This window comes from Oculina patagonica, chromosome 10, assembly GCF_052425735.1.
Source record: "Oculina patagonica isolate OP01 chromosome 10, crgOcupat, whole genome shotgun sequence".
In the NCBI taxonomy this organism is placed as follows: domain Eukaryota; kingdom Metazoa; phylum Cnidaria; class Anthozoa; order Scleractinia; family Oculinidae; genus Oculina; species Oculina patagonica.
Window position 1 is genome coordinate 20783649 of NC_135767.1, and position 22618 is coordinate 20806266.

The 22618-nt window shown below is 39.1% G+C and overlaps 5 protein-coding genes across 6 annotated transcripts in view; 1 reads left to right on the forward strand and 4 right to left on the reverse strand.

Moving 5' to 3' along the window:
• Positions 1-1355: 1355 nt before the first annotated feature.
• LOC144627921 (dolichol-phosphate mannosyltransferase subunit 3-like) lies at positions 1356-2315 on the reverse strand. Its single transcript, XM_078485946.1, has 4 exons — positions 2151-2315; positions 1985-2014; positions 1795-1872; positions 1356-1630 (listed from the first exon to the last, which is right to left on the reverse strand). The coding sequence occupies exons 1-4, from the start codon at positions 2268-2270 to the stop codon at positions 1577-1579; spliced, it is 282 nt and encodes a 93-aa protein (XP_078342072.1). The 5' UTR covers positions 2271-2315; the 3' UTR covers positions 1356-1576.
• Positions 2316-3467: 1152 nt separating this feature from the next.
• LOC144667451 (cytoplasmic tRNA 2-thiolation protein 2-A-like) lies at positions 3468-5199 on the reverse strand. Its single transcript, XM_078528869.1, has one exon. It carries the CDS (start codon positions 5101-5103, stop codon positions 3736-3738), a length of 1368 nt encoding a protein of 455 aa, XP_078384995.1. The 5' UTR covers positions 5104-5199; the 3' UTR covers positions 3468-3735.
• On the forward strand, positions 5163-10081 carry LOC144667452 (GDP-fucose transporter 1-like). The gene is given in 5 exon segments (XM_078528870.1): positions 5163-5422; positions 5613-5673; positions 7375-7515; positions 8661-8777; positions 9147-10081. Coding segments are annotated over 5 exon segments (1221 nt in total). The 5' UTR covers positions 5163-5177; the 3' UTR covers positions 9804-10081.
• Positions 10082-11768: 1687 nt separating this feature from the next.
• Positions 11769-16179, reverse strand: LOC144629105 (carbohydrate sulfotransferase 11-like). Its single transcript, XM_078487296.1, has 2 exons — positions 16003-16179; positions 11769-13298 (listed from the first exon to the last, which is right to left on the reverse strand). Exons 1-2 carry the CDS (start codon positions 16144-16146, stop codon positions 12441-12443), a joined length of 1002 nt encoding a protein of 333 aa, XP_078343422.1. The 5' UTR covers positions 16147-16179; the 3' UTR covers positions 11769-12440.
• Positions 16180-17384: 1205 nt separating this feature from the next.
• The window catches only part of LOC144629063 (uncharacterized), a 50544-nt gene continuing 45310 nt past the window's right edge, over positions 17385-22618 (reverse strand). Inside the window, exons 1-2 of one of the 2 annotated variants that reach the window (XM_078487232.1) lie at positions 21942-21975; positions 17385-18943 (exon numbers count right to left, since the gene is read on the reverse strand). In XM_078487232.1, the coding sequence (XP_078343358.1) occupies positions 17604-18926 (1323 nt within the window). In that variant the 5' untranslated portion in view covers positions 18927-18943; positions 21942-21975 and the 3' untranslated portion in view covers positions 17385-17603. Of the gene's footprint in view, positions 18944-21941; positions 21976-22618 lie in introns of those variants that run through there. The other variant, XM_078487231.1, reaches the window with a different exon arrangement.

The window sequence follows — 22618 nt, forward strand, 5'->3', positions numbered from 1 at the left end:
GACTGGTCAGTTGTTCAAAGGGACTGGAGACAGGGGGTAGTGAGGGGGGAAGTCACGAGACTGTTTGAGTCAGAGTTGTCCAGTGCTTTCCACTTCTTCGCGATTTTTTTTTTTTTCGCCCGAAGACTTTTCCCTGCCCCCACTAACTGCCCCCGGGTCTCCGAGGATGTTCAAAGAGTGGATAACGCTACCACAGACCGGCAGATAATTTACTACCTAGTGGACAAGTGATGACAAAAGAAACTATGCAATCCACTGGATAGTGCTTTTTTCCAGTTGATAGTGAATAACAGCAATCCATTCATGTGCACAACTTCAAATGTCCAACAAGACATGTTCACAACTTGCCTACAAAGATGGTGTCATTGTTTTCCTACCAGGGCGTGGTGTCCTGAGTAGTACTTTTCACGGTGGAAGTAAAATCACTCTAAAATACTTATTGACAGATTTATGGTAAGTTGGGTGGAATGGGAAAAATATACAGCTCCTGCTCTCTCCTCGGCAGAGGCTTCTTTTATTTTTTTGTACGGGCTGGGAAATGGGAAGAGGTGAATGCATGGAGCCTGGGGAGCGAAAAACGAAGGGCGTGCAGGGGACACTGGGTTAGGGCCCTAAACCAACTTTTTCGCCCTTCCTGTTGTCCCACGCTCTCCCCCAATTTTTTATTTTTCATATTTTTTTTTTCATTTTTTCGCCATCTTCCCAGCTCTTGTTCATTTTGCACATACGTTTTGACCTTGCACCGAATATTAATTTTTTTGCCCAGCCTGCCAAACCAGTCAAGTCGAAAGGGCCAATGATTTTTATTGGATTAGGTTAAGTTCCAACAGCACTTTTCAAAAATGTTTATTATAAAGTCGTAATACATCTGTTATTAACCAAGCTTACTGGGACGTATAAGAACAAGAGATTATATAAAATAATTTAAATTCGCACCATAACCCCTCGGCGGCGCCGGGTTGTTTTTTTTTTTTTTTTTTTTTTTTTTTTTTTTTTTTTTTTTTTTTTTTTTTTTTTTTTTTTTTTTTTTTTTTTTTTTTTTTTTCACACCCCCCATTTCTTTTTTTTTTTTTTTTTTTTAAAATAAATTACTACTATACCTCCGACCTTACTGGAAAAACATCATCCCCGTCTTTCCTGTATGGGCCCACGTTCACTTCGTATACATAATTTCTCAAGACCAAGAGCCAATAGATCCTTTTCACATGATGTCATCAAAAAGCTAAATTTAAATCTATTAAACCTGCCAGGCTGTTCTTTTATGTTTTTGACGTCAGTTTCACAAGTCACTAGGAAGCATTATATCTCAGTAGTGTGCTTTGTTTTATTAATGTCTAAATCAATCAGAATACATGTTATACGTTAAAACTTTTTATAAAATTTATTACATTTGATGTTACACATTGCATGGTTCTAAAGTCATCTTTACACTATTGTTGTAGCTGTATCCTCTTTGCTGACATAAAGGAATTGCTGAGCACAGTATTTTATGGTGTAAGATGTGGAGGGGGAGAGGAAAATTGTAAGAATACCCTAATTTAACACTTGGACAAAAAAAAATTCATCAGTTGCTGTGTCAGTCAAACTTGAACCCTTTCCTTGTTAAGTCCGCTTTTGCATCTTTTATCTCCTGCAATACAAAAACAAAAAACAGTGAAGAAAGTAAAAACTTGGCTGGTGAAATGATTACAACCACACTGGTCTCCCTGGTTACAAAGGCAACCTTGGAAAAATGCAAGAAAATGGAACTCCACATATCAAGAATTAAAGAAAGACAAGTCAGTATAAAAGTACCTGTTTTAAAGATTCTGAAGCTTCCTCGCAGTCATTGAAAATTGCTACACGGTATCCAATAGTGGCTAAAGAATAACACTGCAAGAAAATCACAGATCTTTGTAAAATACAGAAGAATTTTCTTTTTCAATGTAGAGCTATTAAAACGACAATAATACGTCCAAAGTAGGAAATATGTCTATCTACTCACTCCAAATACAATAAGTGCATATACTGGCATCTGCAAAACAAAAAGCATCGGTTCAGAGACAAATCATTTCACTGACTAGATCAAGAGACAAGAGATCGCTCACAAAAAATATTTTACACCAAGCACTGTTGTTTGACATTTTCTTGCAAAATTCTTCGGTTCTTACCGGCCATATAACCTCCTTTGCCTTGTAAGATACTTTAAACGGTAGAATATCCGCTAATAGTGTAATCCAAAGCGAAAAAGCTAATCCAGCAAATAGAATCCATTCCGTAAGTTTTGTCATGTTGTCGAACTTCTGATCAGGAAGAAAGCGAAGAAAATTAATCCTTGGTCAGCGGGTTTTGTCATTGACAATATAGCTACTGTGTAAGACAACAGTTGTGTCTTTATTGTTCCCAGGACAGCTCTTTCTCACCGGAGCGTAAGAGATTTTTTTTTTTTTTTGTGTTTTTTTTTCGAAGTAATTTATTTTTTTTTATTTTTATTCCTCCAAGCCTCAGAGCCATTAGATTTTAATTGTTGAAACTGACCTATTGCGGTTAAGTATAAATTATATACCCAGAGGGAGAGGGAAAGCGGAAGCGGGGCGAGGGGTTACTTGTTACGGCAAAACTAGAGCCCAAAGTGTAACAACTATTAATAAATTCACATAATTTCTTTTTGGCAGCCATTGTCCGATCAGAAACTAAGGACAGTTTTCACCGCACAAAAAAATTGGTGGTCACGTTTGCATTGATGTTTTTTCATTGCCATGAAGGAACCTGAGCCCTTGCCACGCATACATTCTAAACGCTCGTACCATACCTTTATCAGCTACTGTAATCGAAATGAGCAGTTCCAACACTACTCTCAGTTGATAATAAATGCGCACACTAATATAGCAATTGGTACAACTATAATTAATGTTATTTTATTTATGGCTGTTGATTTGGCTGATAATAAATCGATATCAATTAACTATTTATCGATTGATCAACTGATTTGTGATTGTTGATTTTTATCATTGTTTTTGTTGGATTGGTCAGGGCAGAAATACAAACTTTTATTCCTTTGCACTGATCATGTGACCTGGAAATGTTTAACATATCATCATCATCATTTATTTGCCACTTTAGAATTAAACATACAAAATAACTTAAAAATTTGGGCGGGGGGCCCCCCAAAAACCCGTTTTGGGGGGGCCCCCCCCGGTTTTTTTTTTTTTTTTTTTTCTCTTTGTGCCTGCCCCTTCTTGTCCCCAGAGTCCACGATCCTCCTGGTCTGCACCAGGGATTGAGACCTCTGGCAAGCTGTAACACAGGACGTCCGTGATTTTAATTTCGGACTCATTGTCAAATCTGACAAATCTGATTGGCTGAAAATACAGAACAAGTTCTCTGAGCATGCTCGCAAATTGGGACCCGCCAGAGGTCTTGATCCCTGGCGAAGACGAGAAGGACCATGGACTCTGGGGACACGAATGACATGAGATCGGAAGAAAATAGCTTGTCTGAACATCAACAGAAAGAGCAAAGCAAAGTCCTTGTTTGGGATACTGACTTTAATAAAAAATTTGGCACTGCTGTACATTATTTTCCTTTGTACAACCAAACATGGTATGTAAGAAATCCCCATTTGAAATTAGCTCTTTATCATCACAAAATTTGAAATCATCGGAAATAACACTAACAGCAGACTTTTATGTAGTTTGTTTGATGAATGAATTAATACACTGAACAGTTTAATTACTTGTTATCATGAAAAAATTGTCACTCATCCAACAAGAAATCTTTGATCTGTTCTTTCATTTGGGCTCTGTGATGAACCTTACTTGCCGCTTCTAGCACAAAAGAAGGCAGATCGCTCACATCAAACTTTGTATCTTTATATGTCAGCCGACAACCATAACAAAATGTGTCGAGAATGTTGTCTTTGGTTAGCTGCTGTTCCGAGGGCGAGGTCGAACATCCACTATCGCAACCACCACAACAATCACTGGCAGACTTGGGAGTGCTTTTGTTATCGTCGCCAAGCTTGGCAGCACTCAAGCTGTCTGTAAGAGTGGATAGAAGGGTTGGGTCAACATTCATTGGAACACCACAAAGAGCGCAAGCTGTTACATCTTCAGAAGATTCCTTTACAGACAACTTGTCACCAGTCCTGAAAATTGTACTAACAGTGAATGGTAAGTCAGCCTGCAGTCCACTTACAAAATCTTCTGTTAAACGATCAATACTGGCATGTGATTGGCTCATAGTTCCAAGCGTGGGTATTAAAACCGTTTCAACATTGTTAAAGAAGTTATACAACGCAATCTCCTTGGTCATGAATTCTCGCATTGGTCGTATATAACTGACATCGCCATGACGATCATCGCTGAAGCCAGTGTCATATGGCAAATCCCCACCCCTCCCTTGAGATACGTCTGAAAGCAACCGGACTGAAATCCTTGTCGCACAATCAGCAAGCATTACTTTGGAATACCCTTCATTCCTGGCTGTCATAAGCAACAGCTTGCTGCGCAGTGTCCTAAGCAAATCTTCCTTTGCTGTCATTGATGACGTTGCATCAAAAAGATTTCTCAGTTTGTCTGCTTGATTAGTTCCACTGTTTGGCCTTTCAAACTTCTTGCAAGACATTGCATCATCTTGTGGGTATTTTTCTGAGACAAAAATGTCTTCCAAATTTAACTGATGGAATGGAAATTTTGTCCTTGTCGCTGCATTTCGAATCTGTTGGATATACTTAGATCTCTCTTCTCCACTGTGCTTCAAAACCTCGCCTTCGTCTATGAAAGCGACACCGGGTTCAAATCGAAGCTTTTTGGGCGCTGTACCGCTCAATCCCTCACACACTAAATGAAGCATGGAACTCGAAGACGGACCTCCGGAGAACGCCAGCAAGACCTTTTCCCCAGCCCTTATCGCACGTGCTTTGCCGATCGTTGCACGGAATTTGTGCGTAAAATACGCCATAAAACACGACTTACACAACGGGTCGTTGAGTCGAACGACAACTACTGCGGGGCTGATGGAACATTTCATACACGTTCGTCCCTGGCGATTTTTTTCTTTGGACGCCTTATTTTGTAGCTCAGACGGAACGTTTTCCAAATCTTCCTCTTGTACACTGCACATGATGGTTAAAAAACAGCTTTATAAAAGAAAAACTTTGACCAAAGTACAAAACCTCGTGGCGGCCATTTTGATTTATGCGCTGGACAATGCGCATGGGCGATGAAAGACTCCGCTGATCAAAGTTTTCTCGGCAGGTTCAAAATTTCCATCAAATTTCCATAATTTCCACGTTTTCGGTGATATTCTGCCTTCGATTTGCTCGAGGGCTTCCTTTTATGAAATCCAGGGCTGTATCGAGGCGAAATTCGACCCAAAGCAAAATGACTGAGTCTGTTTTTGTGAAGTCTACGAGAATAGCCTCTGTTGTGGCACTATATTGGTGAGCTGATTGATTTAATGTAGGGCACACATAGGAATAATTTGAAATTTACTGGATCCTAGTTATTAATTAGCTACCAAGTATTAAAGCTTGCCACGTCGTTGTAACCTTGTGTTAACTTTCCCTGCTTCCTTTAGTCAGCCTCTTGCCGTTATTCTCTTAATTGTTGTCTTAAATTTTCAACTTTCAGGGTGATTTCAATATCTATGGTATTTTTGAACAAGTATCTTCTGAGCAGCCCTGACCTGAAGGTAAAAACAAAAATTAGTACGACCTTTATAAGATTAATTATAGATGCACGATTTTTAAAGAACCGTCTCATTATCAAAAGAAGATATTGTACGTATAGTTTCCCAATTGTGCTGAATGATGAATGCTAAATTCTATCATTCTAATATGTTTTAAAACAGAAAGTGGGCACAAAATAAATATTTGTGTTATAAGCTATATATATATATACGATTGTATGGAATTGAACTTTACTGTAGTCTTTCCTGAAAACAGTTTATAGATTCAATTCTATAATTTTTTCAAATTATTGCCCATTAAAAATTACTTTTGAAACCATTCTTTCCTCATTAAATTGATATTATTTTTTCCTTATCATTTTATTAAAAAATAAAAACACTTGCCTAGTTTTTGCTGAGCTTTAGAAACACAAGGTGGTGGAAGTTATGGGAAAGCAAGAAAATAGTGCAGTTTGAAAATGAGCTGTAGAAGATTGTTTCAACGCTTTCTGTAGTTTTCTTAATGATTCAATAGACATTCTATAGACTTTGCAGCGATTTCTAATTCTCTAAGAGACATACTGTGAGTAGGTCCTGTGAAAAATAGAGAGGGAAATTACTCAATTATTGTAAATATCAAAATTTGAATTCTCTCTGCCCCCACGATTAATACGTCTACAGCTTACACTTCATTTTTTTTTTCTTTAGAGCCATGGAAACAATGGCTTGTAACTAGTGCACACTTTTTTACGGGTTATTTTCTAAAATTTGAATGATACATGTATATATCATCTCAATTAGAAAAAACTCATAATTTGTATTTACTTTTAATACATGCATTTGCATAATATATGGATATTTGTCATCTTTTTGGGTTGTGGTGAACACAGGGCTGCAAATAACAGTCGGTCATCGGACATTGGCCGACCAAAATTTTCTCTTGTCCGACAAAATCCCATTTGGTCGGACATTTGTCTGGATATTTTTTTTTTCATAAATTTTTTTTTTGAAAAAATTAAAAAAAATTTTCCACCAATTTTTTTTTTCCACCAAGGTTGTTTTTTATTAGAAAAAAAAACCTAAAAAAAAAAAAAATTTTTTCCCCCCCCGGCAGTTCATTTTTCCAGGGTTGCCACGGGCAGGAAATGGTCAGGGAAAAATAAAATTCTTGAAGTTCAGGGTAATGTCAGAGAATTTTATTTTGAGTCAGCGAAAACTGACATTTTGAAGACAGGACAGTTGACTTGAAATTATAACACTTCTGATTTAACACCATTGGGGGTCAATGTGATCTCAGCAATGTTTTGTTTTTTGGAAATTGGAGGCTGGAGGCCACTACTATATCTGACTTTTTGTATTTATTTGGTCAGAAAAATTTTGTTTTTTTGTCAGGGAAAAGTCAAAACTTTGAAAACTGATGTCTGTGACAACCGTGTCTTTTCCATTTTTTTTGATATAGGGTAAACGCCGGTTTGCGTGCTATGATTTCTTGGCTCAATTTGTTCTAATGAAATTTTCCTGCTGCTACTTGTTGAATTGTAAGGGTCAAAATCGGCCCAATTTCTAAAATCTGTGGCACTGCAACATATTTTTTAAAAAAATCTGATCTGGCCGATTTATGACTGTGCACTCATTTTCCTACCAAATATGGGCCAAATCAGGCCAACAAATCATACCTTGTAAACCGGCCTTAATGGAGATGTGTATAATTTTTGTTTGTTTCAGCTTGATGCACCGCTGTTTGTTACATGGTTCCAGTGCATAGTGTGCCTATTTTGTTTGTTCCTTTTGAGTTTCCTTGGTGACAAGTACCCCTCGATTGACAAGTTCCCTGCATTCAATATTGATCTGAAAGTTGCACGAGAGGTAAGTGCTAATTGCATTGTCTAACTCCTCTGTTTATAGAGGTTTTTAAAGTCTGACATGTGCTGTTCTCATGCTTAGTGAGAACAGATGTGCAAAATAGACCCTTTCATGTTTTTTTTTTAAACTTTTGACACGGGCCAATTAGCAAATATCCATTGACACTGCTAACAAAGGGTGCCTTACGATACAATTAGCAAACTTGCCATGTTTGAGAGTGAACATATGTCAGAAACGAGTGAAGATATAGCTCTGCAAAGGCGCGGAATTTTAGAGACATTTGTATGGTTACAAGCACAAACTTGCCCCCCACCATACAAACTTCTGTAAAATTTGCAGACCAATTTTTTTACAAGTTTTCAGCAATTTTTTCTCTAAAACTTTGCTAGGTTGCTGAATCAGATGTGCCCTTTCCAGCAGTTTCAATGGATTTTCGCCTACTAGTCCATGTCAAAAGCTGAAAAACCATGGAAGGGTCTATTGAGCCCTAGCCTGGGTCACTGATGCAGCTTTTTCTGGTTACAAATAACAGTCGGTCATCGGACAGTTGGCCAAGGCGGCAAAATTTGCTCATGTCCGACAAGTGGAAAATGTGTGGTCGGTCGTGATATTCAGGGAATTTTGGTTGATCTTAAATGATTTTTTGGCATCAATGAAGTAATAATGGATGTATTCAGAAGTCGCAAAGAGATCGCTAAGGAAAGTGATAGCTCAGTAATTTTAAGAGAAATAAAATTTAACCTGGTTTGGCTTTTTTGATGATGTCCGACCACAATTATTGTTTTGTCGTGACCAAGATGGTGGGGGTTTTGATTTCAGGGAAAAGTCAGGACACTTTTTTCTCTCAGAGCCTCTCTCCACCCAGGTGTAAAAATAGGTACCTATGAACTGTTAGGGCAGCCTGACAGAATGCTGAGGAGAATTAAACCTACATCGATAATGATGATAATGATGATGATGAAGATGACATTTTTTGAACTTCGGGTTGGGGGGGCGGTTTAGGCCCATAGCCCCCCCCCCCCCCCCCCAACCCCCCCAGGGCCGGGATCCCATCCAGGAGGAGTAGCAACACTCCTAGCCACCTTAAAAGCTCCAGGCTTAGGTTCCAGAGTTCTGTTCATAATTTTTGCCTTTTCTTGACCCCACAGGTGCTTCCTCTTTCAGTTGTTTTTGTTGGAATGATCACTTTCAACAACTTGTGCCTGAAACATCTTGGAGTATCCTTTTACAATGTTGGAAGATCGTTGACAACAGTTTTCAATGTGGTAAGTGTCTGAATGATCTAAAATCTGCCAAATTTTTTTATCAACATGACTTAACATATTTTAGCTTTAACGGAACAGGCCCTAGCCTGATTCTTTGATGGTCCAGGTAATTCTTGCCATGACGCTCTCTTGTGGCTGCAAATAACCTGGACCCTCTGAGGATCAGGCTTAACAGGTCCTGTAGTACAAAATAGAATGATGTACAAACCCAACATCATAGGCACGCAAAGCATACAGAGAGTACCAGTATGAGGCAATCAAAGGGCATTGTAAAGCCTCTTTCACACATTGCAGGCATGTACATGTAATAATAGGCCCATAAAATATTTGTCATTTAAACTTGCTCTATTTGTTTTTGTGTTTGTTTAGATCTGCACATTTCTCATCCTTGGCCAAAGAACATCTCTTAAAGCAATGTTCTGCTGCGCTATCATCATTGCCGGTTTTCTCATGGGTGTTGACCAAGAAGGGAGCTCAGGCGAGCTTTCCTACGTCGGAGTCCTGTTTGGCGTGCTGGCGAGTCTGTGTGTCTCCTTAAATGCTATTTACACCAAGAAAGTCCTCCCTGTCGTGGACAGCAACATCTGGCGGCTGCAACTCTACAACAATTTCAACGCAGTTTTTCTATTTCTTCCCTTGATGGTTATTTGTGGCGAGGTGCAAGCCATCTTTGGTTTTCACATGCTCACTTCGACGTACTTTTGGGGAATGATGTTCTTAGGGGGATTGTTTGGAATTGCCATTGGTTACGTGACCGGTCTACAGATCAAAGTGACAAGTCCGCTGACGCACAATGTCAGTGGAACTGCCAAGGCATGCGCGCAGACGATTCTGTCTGTGACTGTCAATCATGAGACAAAAACAGCTCTTTGGTGGTTCAGTAATGGGCTGGTGTTGGGCGGGTCAACTGCTTATACTGTGGTCAAACACCAGGAAATGAAGAGTGAACACAGCAAAGTTGAACAACCTAGCAAAGGCAATGGAAGTACTAATGGAAGTCGTAAAAATGGAGGGGCTGTTGTTTAATTATACTTTATTTACAGAAGTAAATTGAATTTACAAGTGCAACTTTTATGTGGCAAGTTTTATGTGATAACTTTTATTTTCACATGTAGATGAGAAAGAATTGGCTAATTTTTTGTGTGACAATTATATTTCCCAATGTTGACAAGCTGGCGTGTTAGCTTTTATGTGACAAATAAAAGTTGTCACATAATGGAAAATTGCTTGTGAAGACGACTCATCACGTAAAAAGATTCAAATATTGCGTCTGCATATGTGGTCTCCAATCTCTCAAACTTCGACTGGGCCTGAGCACGCATCTCAGTGCGACCTGCTGTCCAAGGCAACTGTGCACTAAACTTAGGATACTGACAAATAATTGTTTTGTCATCTACACAATCAAATATATTTGTCACATAAAAATTGTCAAATAAAATTTGCCCTTGTATATCCGGCTTAACACAGCTGGAACTTTTGTAAACAGCAATAACTTAAAAAAAATAGAAGGCTCGTAGAGAGTCTAGGCACATGAAAAAACAATACTAAAAACCTGTTCTCAGATCTAGCAAAGTATGAAATATGAACATACGGATGTTATGTCTTTTAAAAGAATGTTATTTGTCCAATCTACAATGAGTTTGTAGTTAAGTTTTAATGACTATGGAACTTGTAACAAATTAGTGATTTGAAATACAGTTGAATCTTGATAACTCAGACTCTCAAAAATTTACCTTAACTACGAACCTTTTTCGATTCCCACTTTAGGTCAATTTCTTACTAATTTTACCCCTTGATAACTCGCACCCCTAATGAATTGAACCTTTTTCAATTTTCCTTGAAGGTTTGAGTTATCAGGATTCAACTGTACATGTAGATGATAACCAATAAAGTTTTGAATTGAATTTTGCTGCAAATAATTTTATGTAAAAACTTTATTGCTAAACTGTAAGTTTATATTGTTCTAAGTTATTCTCGGCTTTTTGAGAAGCCTCTGTCATTATTTTTTTTGGAAGGGGAAGATGACTATTGTAAGCTTATTAATGAGTTAAAATGGTAGAGTTTTGTGAATAAAATGGCCCTGCCTCCAGTTCCTAGGCCCAGCGCAACCGAAAATAATAATAATAATAATAATAATAATAATAATAATAAGGCCCAGAGCGTCAGAAGTCGTTAGGCCGGAATACCGTGAAGGCCGGGAAAAAAGCCGTACAGGAAAGACAAGAACCTGCCTACACAGATTCCGTTTGTTCAAAGCATGAAGGACGGTGGCCTGTTGAGCTCCGACTGTATTGAACTACTGAAAGTAGCAGTGATAAAATTTCACCGTTGTTAGTAAGTAATGACGTACACTCTAAAGAAGCGACCACAAACTTGATTTAGTAACTTGACTCTCTTGGAGAGGGACTAACTATTCTGCACTCAGTTGATGTAGTGACACAATGGCGAGACACCTCATGACTTATTTATACAACGTAACACTCAGTTCATGTAGAACACTACTGACAAAACAGCACTGCGGTTAGCCTAACTAGCACTCTGGTTAACCTAAATAGCGTTCGGTTAGCCTAAATAGCACTCTGGTTAGCCTAAATAGCGTTCGGTTAGCCTAAATAGCGTCCGGTTAGCCTCAATACCACTCCGGTTAGCCTACTTTATCTTGGGTTGCTTGCGGTTAGCTTTTATAATAGGGTGAGGATTTCTATCTAAAAAAATCAGGAATCTGGCAGCTGGTCGACAGTGGCATAGTGGTAGCATTCTCGCTTGGCATGCCGGCGACCCGCGTTTGAATTCTTTTGGTCTCAACATTTTTTAACTTAAAAAAATACTGATTTGTACTTCGTGTATGAAAAAATAACGAGTCTCACGACATCAAGTGAGTGCTAAATAGTCACTCCCCCCCCCCCCCCCCCTCTTGGAGAACCTCCAGCGGCTAACAATATCATTCAATAGAAAAATCCCCTTCCCACCCCTCCTCCGAATGTAGCGATAAGAAATTGAATAAAGGGACTGTTTGTGTCACGGCTTAGTTATTAATAAGTTTGTTTCAATAATTTTTGCCAAATGCTTGAGAAAAAAACACTTTTATGGATAAAATTGACAAAACCATAGCTTCATTACAACAATATTTGGCTCCCGAGCGTTATATTTTAAAGTTACAAGAAAATGAGAAAAATTTTGAAAACTATTCAGTCTAACAGTATTTCAAAAGCCCATATCACAATCTGTTTTAATCTTTTGCACTTTCCGCCATCCGTACCTTCTTTTGTATTTGCTGTTTTTTAAATGATTATCATCCTTTATTAAAAGGATGATGATGATGATGATGATGATGATAATAATAATCATCATTATCATCATCATTTGTATAGCGCCAATTCCATACATACGTTCAAAGGCGCTTGACAATGTTAAAAAGTAAAATATTAATTAAATAAATTACAATTTTCCTTTACTGTTCTAAGCGGTTATTTTAATATTTCGCCGAATTTGGTGGCCATTTCCTTTGCCTAAATTTGGCTAATATCCGTAAGACAGTTCCTTTAAATCAGAAAGCAAAAGGGCCCTTGTTTATACATACTTTGGGAATTTGACAGTTAAAAACTTTGACCATGCGTCCACAATGATTTGGTCCAGAAACTGCAGAAATAAACAGATGTGTAGTCACAATTTATGGTCGATTAACTTGTCAATTACGGGCTGTAACAGTCCTGGAAATGCATACCCAAAGAGCTCCATATCCTCCTTGTAAATATTCTGCAGTTGTGCTATCCTTAGCAACGTTAAATTAGAATAATACTTTTGCATTAAAAAATGTGTGTCGGATGGCCGCCATTGTGGAAACTGCACTTTATCCTGAAGGTTAGTCTTTCTAAAAATAAACTGCGCGTCTTCAGAAAGTGTTTCGTAATGTCCAATGTAATCAAACTGAATGTAACATGGGTGACATAGACTGGTCATTTCTCGCCAATGAACTTGTAGTTTTTCGCCATTTCTCTTCGTAAGAACCACATACGTTGCGAACTCTTCAAATGTAGTGTTATCAACATTTGGGTCGATCCCAAGACGTCCATTTTGGACCAGATATTCTCGGACTCTTCTGCGGTAGCCTTGCCAAAAATTATTACTGCGTTTGAACCGTCCCAAAAAAACGTCTTTATATGCTGATAAAAGTCGTTCAAACGGATTCCTTACAAACATGAACTTTGTATAAGTCTTCAGGATATTTCTTCGATCTTTCAAGGAAAATTGCTGCAGAGAGGTTAATTTATTCTTAATTTCTTGATGAACATCTTTTTCAATGTTTACACCCTCCAAGTTCACCAGTAGTCTCTTCCAAACTGAACAAGACACTTTGGGAACAGGGCAAAAGACAAGCTTGTGTTTCTCCAAGACAATAATGTTCGACAAATCTACATGTTCTACATTTGAGTCGTTCACATGTTTACTACAATATTCTTGCATCTGTTTAGTTCTAAAGTTGTGTTTGAAACTCTGTTCTCCGCCGAATTCATCTCGGATCTGCAATAGTCAAACAAAATGAAAAGTGTAGCGTAGAACAAATTAATCTTCTGTATACTCCACATAGACCCCACATACACCATTCAGTACAGGCGAAACCCTGGGAGGGGGAAGGGCGGTTAATTCCTATAGTGAACGAGTGCAATGGATTATTGTTACTTTCTGAGTAAAGAACGCCGGGCGAAAGGTTTCCTTCACGCGAGGGCGACGCGCAAGGGTAGAGCATCACGCGTGCGAAGCGCGCGATTTTTCATTCTCTCCAAACGAGCACAGTGGATTACCGCTACTCTGCGCGAAGTGCGTGAAACATTCTCGCTCCCCGAAGTTTTATGGAAACGAAACGACTCTACACTATAGACTAGTTTTACAGTGATTTGGAAAGGAATCGAAGGAATAAGGCCTGAATATTATCATCTCAAATACTAAAACAACAAACCATAGTTCTAGCATTAAATTCTTGCTTACTCGATCGACATAAAGTCTGCGTGAATAACATTGGATTGTTTGTCAATTAAAATCATTCAGTTATATATAATTCGCACGTATCGGCTAGGCTTTTCATTGTTCATTGTTTTATTTGGTTGAATTGCTGCTGAAAATGCGTTCTCTATACTTAAGGACGTTCGCGCGAAAATCTTCCAACATTGCAATTTTTCTTAAAATTTCACCAGAGCTAGTTTATTAGTTACTTTTATCAGAAATGTAAAAAAAAGTGGGGGTCACCGACTTCGTTTCCGAAATACGATAACCGAAAGAGGGTGCGTATTTGGATAATTTTCACTTCGTCACTCGATATGACCTCAGCGGCTTCGGGCGACAAAATATTTTAAATTAATTGATGTAGGCTAACTTTCTTTGTCTGAATTTATTTTAGTGGGTCTATTGTACAAATATATTTCAGTTTTGAAGTCCCTTAAGGAAAATCTTGCCTTAAAGAATTGGATTTGCGAACACTCGAGACTGGAAAATGTGACTAATTTGGTCGCGCGCGAGTGGAGAAAATGAAAAAATAACAAAGTTCCAACATTGGAAATTCGCTCATTTTTTGTCAATCAGTAGAGATTTATCGGTAAAGTTGGTATATCCCGAAAAAAGTGGGGGTCACCGACCGTTTAAGAGAGGAAACTGCAAGCGAAGTTAACGCAACGGCTACCAACCCTATATGTGTTTGGAAAAGTTTTCTCAGCGCGCGCGCTCGTGCATGACGTGGCGTGACGTTGCGACATGAATTACGTGCGCAGTAAGGATGCGCATAAACAATTAGCGCGAACGTCCTTAAACCATTCATGCATATGATATTTTGATCGAACTTTTACCGTCCGTTGTTAAGCCCAGTCTGTCTCTAACGTCCAGAAGGCCGTATACTCTTAATCTGGTTTCCCTTATATACACACGTACAGTACAAGTGAATCCAAATTCACATTTTAATACATTTTGAGATCGGATTTTTAAAAGTTTTGTAGACAGCAGGGCTTAATTATCAGCATAACATATTTGCAAATCTGGCTGCCTGCCCTTTTTGAGTTTGTTCGTAGCACGAGTCAAGTTCGAGTCACGAGTCAAGTTCGAGCCCGAGTCAAGTTAATTTTTCTTTTTTTATATTTTTAGTCTTTTGGTTTAAATGGCAGGTGAAATTGATGTACCAGAGGTACAAGAACAGCAACATTGATTTGATTCTTTTTTTACTGCCGATTGCGAGAGTTCATTCCTGCATTGGTTCGCAGCAACTGCTTTTCAAAGCAGAAATATTCCTTGGCATTCATTAATTAATACAATTCATACAACGCGATGCAAATCTTGCGTAAAGGAAAAAGTATATAAATTTCTCAGTCGCTCGAGACAAACCATCAAGCTAAGAAACTGCTTGGAAAAGCTATTGAAAGTCGAAAAGCGTATTGAAAAGTTTTAAAAACAAGGAGTTGAAGCTTATATTCACATCACATCACATCACATCACCTTTATTTTACCTAGGATTTATAAGTGTAGCTCAAGTATAGCTATGTTCAGTTTCAAAATGTAAAATGATATCGTTCCGATCGCGTCTACAGTATATATCGTAGTGTCGTATATCAAACCTAACTGCTGATCTTTATTATAGTCAAACGATGTTATTAAAGAAAAGAAAAAGTGAAAAATTCTTTGACTCGAACTTGACTCGGGGTTGAACTTGACTCGTGCTACGAACAAACTCGCCCTTTTTGACTCTCTAGTTATTTCAGGTAGCCAGGCCCCTTTATCTCTATAAATATGGGTTTCTGATTAATAATGGTAATAGGACTGAGTGGAGTCCAATTCGGTCTGTAATCATACGAGTGGATTACTTGAAAATCGGACCACCGCGAAGCGGGAGTCCGATTTGTTTAACACGAGTATGATTACAGACAGAATTGGACGACACGAAGTCCTGTTACTAATTAATCAAAACTATAACAAAATTTGAGAAAGAAACTAACCTTCGGTTGAATAGTTAAACCTCTTTATGAATACTGAAAACATAACTACTCAACAAATGCAACAACAACAGCGCGCGCAAAATGACGCGTAAACTGTCCTATTAGTGCTCAAATCGGGCTGCTGATAACCAATTACGTTCGAGAATTTTGTTTTAGTTTTGATTAAGCATAAAAACTTTTAAAACCGAAAACAGAATTTCCTAGTTGTTGTAACTTAGTCCAATTCACAAAGTTATGAAATAATGACGTACCATTTTCTCTTCTCCTTGCCTATGGTGGCCGTTTGTGCCAGTTTGCGTTATCCACGCTACCATGAAAATAAGCGAAAAAAGCCAGGCAATTGTTGCTAAAAGTCGGAGAGATTTTCTCCCAAACAGTAAATGCCTAAACCTCATTTCAACGCTGTGTAAAACAACAACATCAGCGCTGTTTGCATGTTTGCCACTGTTTTGCCGGCGGGGTGCGTTTGCTAATTCATGTATGCAAAAGTGATAACGTCTTGCTTGATTTATCATTATAACTTTTGTGTTCATTCAAGTTAGCCTACGTGTTGCCGTAGGCTAAGTCCATGCACGGTCAAGCAATTTAGCATTATGAACTGTTGGCTGAAGGAATATAAAACTGCGGGGGATAAATTCAAGGATTTTTATTGGAGACGATCAGAACCAAACTCACGTCATTAATCGGCTGACTGGAAAATTAAAGGGGCTATGTCACGCAATTTTAGGCAATTTCGGCAGTGACCAACTGTTCATAGAATTAACAGAATAACTCAAAACAAAGAAAGGCCAAAAAGGGGCATGGATGGGTAAAATTCGAGAAGATTCAAACGGATTGCGTTTGGGTAAACTTGAAAAACGTCGGCCCGACATTTTTAAAATTATCTCAATTTGTATAAAAGTGTCATTTACAATGCTCAAAAATCATCTTTGTTTGTTATGTCCGTGATTTTACCAATAAATGACTTTTGCTTTGCCAATTTGAAGTTTACAGCTCTTAATTAACAAAAATAAATAGAATTACCTTAAACACCGTGACATAGCCCCTTTATTATGGGCTCTGTTTTTCAAAGAGTGGATAACGCTAGCCACTGGATAAATCGCTATCCAGTGGATAAATGTTGGCAAAAAATACGCTATCCACTGGATAGTGATTTATCCGGTGAATAGCGCTATCCATCCGCTAAAAAACCTGGGCCAGAAATACGTTTTTTTTTTCTGTCTCTTCAGGTTACTTAACGGAGCTCCTTTAATTAAGTCCGTCTTTAGTTATTTTTCTGAATTTTTCCTAATCTCAATTATCCTTGCCCCTTTCTAGTTTATTATTGCGTCTTTGTTGTTTTTCTATTTCAGTAAACTAAACCTTAAGTTGAAGATAACTTTGTGCATGGAAAATACGTCCGGGGAGGGACAAACTTTATTAAGATTTTGATTTCGCCAAAAAGGATCATTTCTTAGTTTATTCCTTGTACCATTAGAGATTAATTTGTAGGAGGATGTTTGGAATGTAAATTTGCTCTGTATATTTCAAAGCAAAAATACTCAGTGAGTAATGAGCAAAGTAATAGGAAACTTGATTTCTTCTAATAAAGAAAAAACAACAACAACAAAACGTGGAATGCATATGTCCCTCATTAAATAATCAATTTATTCCCACTAAAATTTGATTTGCGCTTAAGAGTAAAACTCTCTTTAATAATATCGATAAAGCAACCCTTATTATATCTTAACTCTTTCACAGTTTTCAAGCGTCTGGCAAAGAAACTGCAAGATCTGACTGAAAATAAAATAAAAATATTGATTGTTATCCGTGCATAGCCACCAGCTCGATCGGTCTTCAGTCGTTCACCCTTTCACTCTTCGTCCTCAGGTTCCTCGGTGCATTCTTCGGTCGTAGGTTCCGGTGACTCAGTCGGAGTTGGTGGCTCTGGTGGTTCAGTTGGTTCTCCTGTGGTAATCGGTGGCTCTGGTGGTTCAGTTGGTTCTCCTGTGGTAATCGGTGGCTCTGGTGGTTCAGTTGTAGTTGGTTCTCCTGTGGTTATCGGTGGCTCTGGTGGTTCAGTTGTAGTTGGTTCTCCTGTGGTAATCGGTGGTTCTGGTGGTTCAGTTGTAGTTGGTTCTCCTGTGGTAATCGGTGGCTCTGGTGGTTCAGTTGTACTTGGTTCTCCTGTGGTAATCGGTGGCTCTGGTGGTTCAGTTGTAGTTGGTTGTCCTGTGGTAATCGGTGGCTCTGATGGTTCAGTTGTAGTTGGTTTTCCTGTGGTAATCGGTGGCTCTGTCGTGCTTGGTATCTCTGTGGTAATCGGTGGCTCTGGTGGTTCAGTTGTTGTTGGTGAGCCTGTGGTCAGTGGTGGCTCAGTTGTAGCTGGTCCCTCTGTGATTGTCGGTGGTTGAGTAGTACTGGGACCACATCCTCCTTCTTCAACTCCAACCCAGTTTTCTTTGCGGCGAAATTCTATAGCGGCTTCACTTGGCGCATCAGTGTTCCTTTTCTTCTTTCCAATGACGACCATCTCCAGCCTTGAACATTTTTCAAGGAAAGCATTGTGAGGTCGATTCTCCAATTCGTAAACCTTTCGATCCTCGGATCGCCATATCTTGAACGCTCTCGGTGTTTTAAGGTTTTTAACAGGAGTGGGGAACCTGAGGGTCATTTTCCAACCACCTTCGACCTTCTGCTGCATAAGGATACTAATATTCATCTTGAATCCATTCGGCCACTCTTTAATCAGTTCTGCAGTAGATGTTTCTTGCACGGGAGGGGTCGCCCCAGGCGGAATGATCGTGGGGGGTGGGGACAGGTCACATTTGGCACTGCTTCCCGGGTGAAGCTCAAGAGTCGCCAATGGAGCCGCTTCATTGTTGATAGCCTTTTCACCGGTAAAATCCATCTCAAAATTCGATCCAGCCTGAAGATTAGCGTTATATTGCCGGTTCTTGAGGCAGAAGACTCTATTTCCCTGGCTAGCAGAGAGCTGTTGAGCTTGTGGGAACTGTATTCGACCAACTGGCTTTGAAAACTTGAGGGTCATTTTCCAGCCTCCTGATACACTCTGAGACATGACGTGACTGATCTTCATTTTGAAACCATTGGGCCATTGTGTTACCAGTTTAACTTCTATTACCTCGCTGTGGCCGAGCGAAGCCAGGTACAGAAGCAACAATAACTCCTTCATTTCACGGGCGTACAACACTAGGGAAAAAAGAAAAAGTTAAATTATAAATCATAGTATTAATATCGATATATGGATCTCTTTAGAAGTCAACACTATAATTTAAAGACCTCGTTGTCATCAAAACAGTGGTTATGACTAAGAACCTCGGCTCATGCAAGAATAGTTTTAAGCGTAATATTCACAGGCACAAAGCAGAGTTTGGAAACATTTAGGGCCTGATTACATGAGCCGGGCTGGCTCGGTTTGCCGAGATGACTTTCAGCCCGGTATTACATGAGCCCGGTTTGCCGAGATGACTTTCAGCCCGGTTTTAGCATAAATGATCAGAGCACGAATGATCTTAATCTCCTTTTTCCGGCAATAAAAAAATATTTGGTGGTTAATTTTTTGCACTTATGCATCTGAATGGGTTACTCTACATCCTATTTAGAAGGAGTTGCATTGATTTTTTCGTCGGATATTGTGCTCAGAAGAGAAATTTAATGCTGGCCCGCTTAGCCGGGCTGGCCCGGTGAACGCGATTACATGGAAAATTTTCATCCCGGCTAGCCGAGATCCCGGCATCGCGATACCGGGATCTCGGCTAACCGGGCTGGCCCGGTTGTCATGTAATCGCGAAGTTGATTTTTGTTGCGTTCAACAGACGTTCCGAGATCTCGGCAAACCGAGCCAGCCCGGCTAGCCGGGCCAGCCCGGCTCATGTAATCAGGCCCTTAGGGCCTCTTCACATGATCCCGGTTGACCGGGCTGGCCCAGTTACCAAGATCTCGGCTCACTCCTATTTTCTTTGTAAAATTTTGGATGTGTTCAGGGCCTCTTCACATGAGCCCGGTTAACGGGCTGTCTCGGTTACCAGGACAGATTTTGACGTCTGTTCATATGGAAAATTTTAGCCCGGTTGACGGGGATAAAATTCAAGAAACGAAACCAAAATTGCGACAAATGAAGTTGCATCTTTTGCGACTATCGTAGCTTTATCGACCCTTGTAACTTTACTTATAAAGCTAATTCACATATTTCTAAAGTGGAAATAGATACAAGGCAAAATTATGCCATTTTGACCGCCTAGTTACGAAAGGGAAGCTATTTTTTCAAAAAAAGTTGCGTCCCGGCGGCCGGGCTGGAGTGTTCATATGGGAAAATTTTCTTCCCGGTTGCCGATATCTCGTTTGCAGAAACCGAGATATCGGTAACCGGGCTGGCCTGCCTTCTCATATGAACACATCAAAAATTTTACAAAGAAAATAGGAGTGAGCCGATATCTCGGTAACTGGGCCAGCCCGGTCAACCGGGATCATATGAAGAGGCCCTAATATGAGAAGGTGGGCCAGCCCGGTTACCGATATCTCGGTTTCTGCAACCGAGATCTCGGCAACCGGGAAGAATATTTTCCCATATGAACACTCCAGCCCGGTCGCCGGGACGCAACTTTTTTTGAGAAAATAGCTTCCCTTTCGTAACTGGGTGGTCAAAATGGCTTAATTTTGCCTTGTATCTATTTCCACTTCAGAAATATGCGAATTAGCTTTATTAATAAAGTTACAAGGGTCAATAAAGCTACGATAGTCGCGAAAGATGCAACCGTATGTGTCGCCATTTTGGCTTTGTTTCTTGAATTTTATCCCCGTCAACCGGGCTAAAATTTTCCATATGAACAGACGTCAAAATCCGTCCTGGTAACTGAGACAGCCCGTAAACCGGGCTCATGTGAAGAGGCCCTTATAGTCTGCCCGTCTTTTTTCAACTCAGTTTCAATAACTCATAAAACTCCCCTTTAATAGCTTTAGCCAACTAGTGACGTAGTTTTTTAGCAAACGAAAGCTATAATGTTTCGGTTTCCATTGATGTTAATATGTCTTTTGGCTTTTGACAATGATAGCGCAGTTTGACATCGACCAAGTTTGTAATGTTTCGAATAACCGCGCGCGCGTTCTCAAATTTTACGACGGGAAACAGTATTTTCAAGTTATCTTTCAAGAGGGTGTGTAGGGGTTAACCGTTAGCCGTAAAACGGCCAGAAATTTAGCCGTTAGGCGTAAAAATGCGTTAACCGTAAAAAAAATCGATCAGTAAACAAACAGACTAGATCACTTCATCGTCCCAGAATGGTCCTAAGATCTAAATACGTTTTTCAATAATGGAGATTAATTTTAACTTTTATAATCAATGGAAACAATTTTTTAACTTCTGTTAACCGAAATGGAAAAATCTGACCGATAGCCGTAAAAAAGACAAAATTTTAACTGTTAACCGTAAAAGCCACCACCTCATTAAGAAACAAACGTTTGGGCGTGTTCTCTTCGGGACAACCGTTTTTCGGTTGGTAAAATTGCTGAAGTTTTTTTCGTTTTCGGCTATAACGGTCCAAGGGATTCTTTAATATCAATCAGCCATTTGGATCTAAAATTGTTAAACTTCAACCAAGTACAGTCAACCGCTTTAACCCAGCTTTATGTGATTTTAAAATTTGAACAATTAGACCAACTAAAATGTTTTTTTCTTTAAATAGAACACAACCAACCTAAAATGTTTGACTTGAACAGAAGACGACCTCAGTTAAAATTTCGTCCAAATCTGATGTCACTTATACCGGACAGCAAAATAAAACAAAAATGAAATTAAAAATTAAAAAACCGTACTAAGATGAATTACGAAAAAGTCTGTTTGAAATCTCGTTTCTAAAAGTCGTTCAATTATTTGACATTAACCCTAGGATTCGTTTCATAGACTTTGCGCGGAAACTGAGACAAACATTTCCCCACAGGACTTTGATATGAAGGGCTTTTCCTTCCTTTTTGAAACCATCAAAAATTTGAGATAAGGTATACCGACCGAGTTAAAATCCTGACCCAACATTATGTTTTTACAAAACAATTGTTACTGATTTTTACGTAGAAAAACTAAATGACCTATAGACCATTTTTAGCCAATACTCTGGACCATACTTTAAGTGTTTCTAAGATAGAATGCATTTTGTTGTGTGGAACTAAGAAAATCAAAAGTGTTCAGTTATACCTGAATTGAGAAGTGACTTCTTGTAGGAAAGCGCCTTTCTTCACAGAAATGAAGGTGTTGTAAGTGCCGAAGACACTAGCAAGTGGGTTTACTTGAAGAAAAAAAGCGTTTATACCAGGCGTTGCTGGTCATGTTTATGCAGGCAGCACTGGTGTTGATTTAAGAAAACAATATATATCTTTTGAACATTAATACCCTTTCAGTTTAAACAATCAGCGTTAGAAGAGAAGGCGGACAGCTGAAAATACAGAATACAGTTATTGTCAACAGGGCTCGCGTAGCCAGGTTTTCGTCATAGACGAGGCAAAATCTGTGATCGTCGAAAGCACGAGCCACTAGAGGGGTCTGGGGAATGCTCCCAGATATTTTTGGAAATCAAAAAGCTCTGAAACGCTATTTGCAGCAATTTCATGACGTATTTCTTTCGACAAAATCAATCTTATTCAAATGGGGATTATTTTCCTGAATAAAAGCATTTTGTTTAAATTTTAAGTTAAAATCTAGACGGGGCAAGTGCCTCGTCTTGCCTCTTGCTAGTTTCGGCCCTGGTCAAGTGAAGAAGAGGCAATGATGTGCTATAAGTAAAAACAGAAGGTAACACTTTATCTTCAACTTCAACTTTAAACAATCATCCTTTGATGTGCAGAGGAGGCGAAGCGTTTTGGAACGTGGGAAGC

Excerpts from the sequence above, each read along its gene's own strand:
- LOC144667451 (XM_078528869.1), bottom strand. The coding sequence starts at position 5,103 with ATGTGCAGTGTACAAGAGGAAGATTTGGAAAACGTTCCGTCTGAGCTA.
- LOC144629105 (XM_078487296.1), bottom strand. The coding sequence starts at position 16,146 with ATGAGGTTTAGGCATTTACTGTTTGGGAGAAAATCTCTCCGACTTTTA. Across the intron at positions 13,299-16,002 it reads GGCAAGGAGAAGAGAAAATG|ATCCGAGATGAATTCGGCGG; the intron begins GTACGTCATTAT and ends TGACTATTGCAG.
- LOC144627921 (XM_078485946.1), bottom strand. The coding sequence starts at position 2,270 with ATGACAAAACTTACGGAATGGATTCTATTTGCTGGATTAGCTTTTTCG. Across the intron at positions 2,015-2,150 it reads CAAAGGAGGTTATATGGCCG|ATGCCAGTATATGCACTTAT; the intron begins GTAAGAACCGAA and ends TTTGTTTTGCAG. Across the intron at positions 1,631-1,794 it reads CTTCAGAATCTTTAAAACAG|GAGATAAAAGATGCAAAAGC; the intron begins GTACTTTTATAC and ends TTTGTATTGCAG.